The 6,620-nt window shown below is 33.4% G+C and overlaps 1 protein-coding gene across 1 annotated transcript; it reads right to left on the bottom strand.

Moving 5' to 3' along the window:
• Positions 1-1,109: 1,109 nt before the first annotated feature.
• LOC140812475 (pectin acetylesterase 12-like) lies at positions 1,110-6,163 on the bottom strand. The gene is made up of 12 exons (XM_073170743.1): positions 5,635-6,163; positions 4,249-4,331; positions 3,778-3,907; positions 3,606-3,679; positions 3,123-3,209; positions 2,867-2,991; positions 2,728-2,788; positions 2,422-2,475; positions 2,248-2,325; positions 1,749-1,854; positions 1,510-1,655; positions 1,110-1,242 (listed from the first exon to the last, which is right to left on the bottom strand). The coding sequence occupies exons 1-12, from the start codon at positions 5,867-5,869 to the stop codon at positions 1,135-1,137; spliced, it is 1,287 nt and encodes a 428-aa protein (XP_073026844.1). The 5' UTR covers positions 5,870-6,163; the 3' UTR covers positions 1,110-1,134.
• Positions 6,164-6,620: the final 457 nt, after the last annotated feature.

The raw sequence follows: 6,620 nt of genomic DNA, 5'->3' as shown, positions 1-6,620 counted from the left end.
CTACGCATGGAGACATTGATTCCACAAAGGACACTTGCCATGAAATTTGACTTTAAAGACACACAATTCATAAAAAAAACAAATGATTTGATTATTTGTATGTGACAATATAATTAATAGAAACACAGCCGCCTAATAATACCTCTCATCCCACATTATTTATTTTTGTACTACTATTATTATTATTGCAACAGATTCTTTAAAATTTAGTAGATATTTTATGAGATGATTTTATAGATATTTATCCGTGAGACGAATCAACTCTGCTAATATTTACAATAATAAGTAATATTTTAAGCATAAAAACTAATGTTTTTTTTATGAATAACTCAAATGTTGGATTTTATATATATATATATATATATATATATATATATATATATATATATATATATATATATATATATATTAGGTTATGTGTTAATAGGTTTTCTATTTGTGTGAATGAAATTGGGAAATGGTGAGTTTGTCTCACATAGGAAAATAAAATGGTATAGATGAACTTGTATTATGTTACACTTTATGAAAGTATAAGATTGATTGGTAAGATAATCTCTCTGTAAATCAAGGGTCTGATTTACACTAGAAAATGTTTGACTTATGCGCAAGCGTACAATCGCAACCTGGATGCATTGTACGTCGGACCAATCAATGCAAAAATAGTCTAGCTAAGTTTGGTTTAATCCTCGAAGCAGTTGATCTGTTTTAATCTTCGAACCACATACTGGAGGGGAATCAAGAAGGAAAATTAACCCTAAAGTTCAAGACACATGCATATTTGATATAAGATGTGAAGGTGTTTCCAACTGGGTCTCAAACTCAAGACGTCGCCCTTAAAGGGACGGCGGTGCATGGCCCCTGGAAAAAAAATGGTGTATGGCATGTGGAGTATATTTCTAACAGCATGATGAGAATTACTATAAAACATCTTTTTTTGCTTTTCACAGCTATATTTCTTGAATAAAATCCATGACCCAAATGACCGAGCATGGCCTTAAGTTGTCAACTGCCTTAGATTTTCCCTTTTTCTTTTCCTTACAGCAAATGGCTTCTTAAATTACTAATGATATTTGATGATCAATTGATCAAACCAACAATAAATGGTGTACAAGTATATTAAGTGATACTACTGGTTCAACTGAATACCAGGTTGTGACATGTTTTGTCGCATGGATACGCGCAGTCAATCGCCTTGTTACTTCCTCGATCAAAATACCAATCTCCAACGGCAATGGCGATGGCCTGCAAAATAATATTGTCACCAAGTTAAACAAACTCAATCAAATTTAGTATTTACCATCAAACATCCGGAAATAGTTGTGAATATGAGTGTGTCGCTGTTCCAAAAATTATGGCAGACTATAACAAAGCAACTCGATTTTTAAAATGTTTAGACAACTCCATTCAATGTGAGAAAGCGTCTTACAAATAAAAACCTTCAGCAGGCATGTAAAAGAAGCTAATTTGAATTAATTATTGGAATCATAATGATTTCTTGGAAAAGCATACCTTGTTCCCAAGTACTGGAGAATTGTCTGCGAACCAAGTGTCCTGCCTCTCCGACTGGCAGTGAGCAAAACAAGAATTTATGAACAACCCATTTTGATCCAACCCTTCGACGCCCTTTAGTGCATTCAGCATTGAATTCCTAAAACCTGTACCACGGCAGAACCATTAAGAACTTGAAATGCTCCAAACATGAGAAAACTGCTTAAAAAACTCTGAACAAATAGAATTAATCAGATTACCTTGCAGAAATTGAAGCTGTGTTGCTGAGCATTTTTCATTGTCCATTTTACATTCACGCCACATCCCACTTGGATCAGCTGATGGAGGAGCCAAGCTTTGTTGAACCTGAACACGATATCAGAAGAAGAATTTATTTGGATATATCACACTCCATATGAAGTAGAGTCGTTCAAACCAGTTGAAACATGAGTGTCCGAAACCATTTTTTTCCAAAAGTTCAACTTCGTAGAAAGTATTCTCACAATAGTTTTATATATTTAACAAGTCACCGTCAATAAGATGGAGACCAGAAAATATATCTGTCGCGCGCTAATTAGCCCCAAATCCAAGTAAAAGAAATATATGGTTTTGGTGGATAAGTGGTTTGAGGATATGTGATTCATGACTCCGGAATTGTCTTAGAAACCACTTTTTCTAGAAGTTGAAACTCGTGAAAGTGGTCCAACAATGATTTTGCGCTTTCAGAAAGGAAACTAAAATACCAAAACAGTTTCCTACCTGCCATGAATCATAAGCAGCATTGAGAATGAACAAAGGGGTTTTGATGTTCGCAATCAAATTCTGAGGGAAGAAGCACTGCAATATATAACGGCACAATTGGAGAGAATTAGATGTGTGTATTACAAAATATGACGAGTCAGTGACAGAAAAAACCGAGCGCTGAAAACTTACCGATGTTGGATCAAGGTGACTGGTACAAGTGCTTGGTAGGTTGCTTAGAACACTCTGTAAAAACGTATCGAACTAGTAATGATTTCTCAAAATGAAGACTATAGAAATACTCCTATCCCATTTCGACATGAAGTTGGTTATATCACAAAGAACACTAGCTAGGAAACACTTATCAGCAGAAAAGCGTGTCAATTGATAAATAATCCAGGAGTAAAGTATTCTTACAGCGCCATCTAACTCAAAACTCAGAATAAATTTACAAGATACATGAACCTGTTAGATTATAACTTTGAAAGAACCAATTACCTGTAAGCCAACAACACCACCAAAGAAACTTCGCATTGTGTGTCCTCCAGATACATCAGTGCTGCTAGGGAAGGAAATGTAAACAGAGCATACAACCAAATTACTGAAAGGAAATATTGTATTAAAATTTGGAAATTACGCGTCCATAAATAATCCAGCATCGCTCAAACATTTCACTTTTGTACTTGCTGGAAAAAATTCTCGATACTCATCACAATGCAATATAGAAGCTAAACCACCCGCAGAGCAACCGGAAAGAAGTGCCTGAAAATTAATAAAAAATATTAAAGCGAAAAAATTAATTGTCAAATTTTAATTTCATCATCAGAATTTAAGTAAATTTAGAAACGTGAAATGACTTTTAATTGAAAGAAGTGGCATATCTATTTGATTACATGGTCAGCATTGCGCATTCCTTTCGACATAAGCTCTTCAATTGCTGTTTGCCATATACGTTGTCCTCTGAACTGCAATGCTGCAGCCTGCACCGTGTTTTTTTAATAGATAAAACATAATTTGGAAGCTTGAACACCAAACAACCAGATCAGTGGGTAAAGTATTTCCATCAAAACATAGAATGCTTAAAATGTTGCACCAAATGTGTAAAACCCTTGTCCTGTCTCTCACGTCACATTGCGGAGTTTTATAAGTTTATATGAGACGTATTTTCTGGGTAACTTTGATTATTATTATTTTCATAAAGTGAGGCAGTTGGGGTAATTGGGCAAAGTCTTGCTTGTATAGGCTTTTGGGTGCTGAAATCGGCAAGATGCCCATAAAAACCCTTAGAACGAATAGCTAGTAATTGTGCAGGAGAAACCGATTTATAACTAAATAATAGATAAAATGTCATGGCCAAGAATGGTAATGGTACCGACCTTGTTTTCACCATCACCGGCAAAGGAGGCCCCATCGCAATATCTTATCTTTACTCTATTCCAGTTAAAAAAATCTGCAAGTCGAATATTAAGATCATACAAATGATAAACCAATCAAGATGAGACAAGAATATGTGATTGACAGAATTAAACAAGTTTCTCTTTATTGAACCTGGATTTTCCTCAGCCTTGTTGCTTAGTATCCCTGTAAATGGGAGTTCTTTCTCAAAATATTTGGATGATCCACGACGTGTGGTTTTACGGAAAACACAGGATCTTATGGTGTTGCACCACCCTCCACCCTAACACAAGTCTCAAAGTCAAAGATAAGGTATTATAGTAGAAAACAAGAAGAGTACGTACATCTTGAATGTTTGGATACTCAAAATTACCCATTAGCACACATAGGAAAATAACCTCAGTGCAACAATCCTGGCAAATGAGTGATCCATACATTGACACAGAATATGGCCACCCATTTAAGCCCAAATAAACAAAAGAATTTAAATTCAAAAGACTAAAATGTCGTTTGTTTAGGTTGAAAAGTTCATAAATTTACACCAAACTAGAAAAAAGTAAAAAAACCTAATAGATATTGAATTCGATCAAGAAAATGACAATTTTCAAAGTTCTGTTAACAAACCTCCAACTGGATGAGCCAACTGTTTGCTCCAGTTCCAAATCCACCATGCAAGTGATAGCCAGGTAGAGTACCATCCAAACATACTGACATGGGTTACGAATAAAGAAAACCTGTTACACTCAAAACTCAAAAGTAACAAAAGGTTGCTTTACATCATCCGAAAACCGTCCATACCACGCTACACCGGCAGAGCTTTTGTCTCCTAAACTTTCATCGTCGGTATTAAAGTTTAAAGCCATCAACGATATAATATTTCTTGACATGTGAGTTCTAATTATAGCAACTGTAATAACTACCAGAAAAGAAAAGATAGCTCAGCATCAACTACCTAACAAACTCTTATTGATGCACTCATTAGCTAAGACCATCTCCAGAAGTACAATAAAAAAGTGTATTCCACTAAATTGTAAATGACTTTCACTCCAGCTACACGGCAATCATCATTCGCCGCATTTTGTGTGAAATGAACAGTGTAAGCATTTTGGTGTTTATTTTTATTTTATTTATTTTCCCTTTATTTTTTTATTGTAATATTAAGCTTTATTACCCAAAATTAGTGTTAAAAATATTTATATACGAATTACTAGAAAACAAATTAGTTTTAAACCAATATGACATAAAAAATTAACAAAAGATAGTTAATATATAACTACAAATTAATATTAATTTTAATCAAAATAATTATATTATATATATAATAAACATAAACAAGAAAATACAACAAAACAAGTTTATAAATTATAATTTCATATTTAAATTATAGAACAAAGAATTTTCTTTTTGGTGTGAAAATTTAGTAGCAGCTGGAGATGCACTATGACCAGCAACAGATTTAACATAAAAATAGCGCAAAACTTGCACAACTATGTGAACTGCTGGAGATGGTCTAACAGTTGTAAAGTAGCGTCGTAGCTATACAACAAAAGGCTCTCAATTAATTCATTCCATGAATTATGCATTGAACAAGTGGAAAAGAAATTATTACAGTAGAGAAGGCAACTATAATATAGTTATTTTTTTCCAGAAGAAAAGTCTAAATTAAAAAAAAAATTAGTGAACTAGAAATAAAACACAAGATTGAAGATCCATTACAGTAAATCAAACTAAAAGTTAAACTAAACAAACAAAACACTTGAGAGGAATATCATAAAAATGGAAAAGAAAAGAACAGAAATCCCCAGAAATCAAATCATAAACCATAATTTCAATACATAAATTCAGTGCAAATTTGAATTTTCTTAACACATTGGAAACTATGATTAAACCTCAAAAAAAAGGAAGAAACTCAATCCCCTCAACAATTTTGTTACAAAAAATGGATCTTGAAAGAAGAAAAGAACCAAAATTCTAGATTTAGAGAGCCTTTGGAAAAAGAAAGAGAAGTACCAGCCCCTTTAGCAGCAGCTCCTTGAATAAGTGTGAGACCCACCATGAGAGCATTGGCTGGAGGAGCTGTAGCAGACACTCCATATATGGTGTCCAAGTGAGAAACGGACTCCAAGAACGAAAACTTTGTTCCATTCTTCCTAAAAACCTCGTCAAATTCGAAACTTCTAACAGCCCATTTGCTCGAAACAAACCCAACAAAAATCACAACCCAAAATCCCATCCAGTTCGCCATTGCCACTCACTTTCAAATATTCCAAGAATAAAATAAAGTCACCAATGGAATTTAATCACGTTCGATGTTTTTTATACAGTAGAGTATAGGGATTATATTAAAATAATGAGATAAATCAGGGAAAAGTGCAAGTATTTGACCAAATCTATGAAACGAGATTTAAGAATCTGCTTATCAAGAAATGTTTGTAGAATTTCTTGGGGAGAGGCACCGTTTTCTTCAAGGGAAATAATGTGTGCAGATCTAAGCAGCCCGTGCAATTTTGCCGGGCATTTTAAAGATTATTATATTTCCCGTTTTCCCTGTTTGGCTGTATGCATATAATATATTTTCCTATATATACGTATTAATGTATAAATATTCTTGGTAATTCAAATTTATATTAAAAAAAATTATTGGTTAGAAAGATAGAAGGCAAAAATTTGTGTGAAACGGTCTCACTGGTCGTATTTTGTGAGACAGATCTCTTATTTGAGTCATCTATAAAAAAATATTATTTTTTATGCTAAGAGTATTACTTTTTATTGTGAATATCGGTAGGGTTAACCCGTCTCACAGATTAAAATTTATGAGACCGTCTCACAAAAGACATACTCAAAATAAGATTGTATGTTTTTAATTTATTCAGTATTTAATTTAGCTCGAAATATATGATAACTGAAATTAAAAAATAATTATGTTATTTGTATATTCTGATTTATCATTCACGCATTATAAAATGACAGAAACTTGTGTGAGACGGTCTCACGGG

This window comes from Primulina eburnea, chromosome 14 (genome assembly GCF_022965805.1).
Source record: "Primulina eburnea isolate SZY01 chromosome 14, ASM2296580v1, whole genome shotgun sequence".
NCBI lineage: Eukaryota > Viridiplantae > Streptophyta > Magnoliopsida > Lamiales > Gesneriaceae > Primulina > Primulina eburnea.
This window is presented reverse-complemented; position numbering and strand designations above follow the sequence as displayed.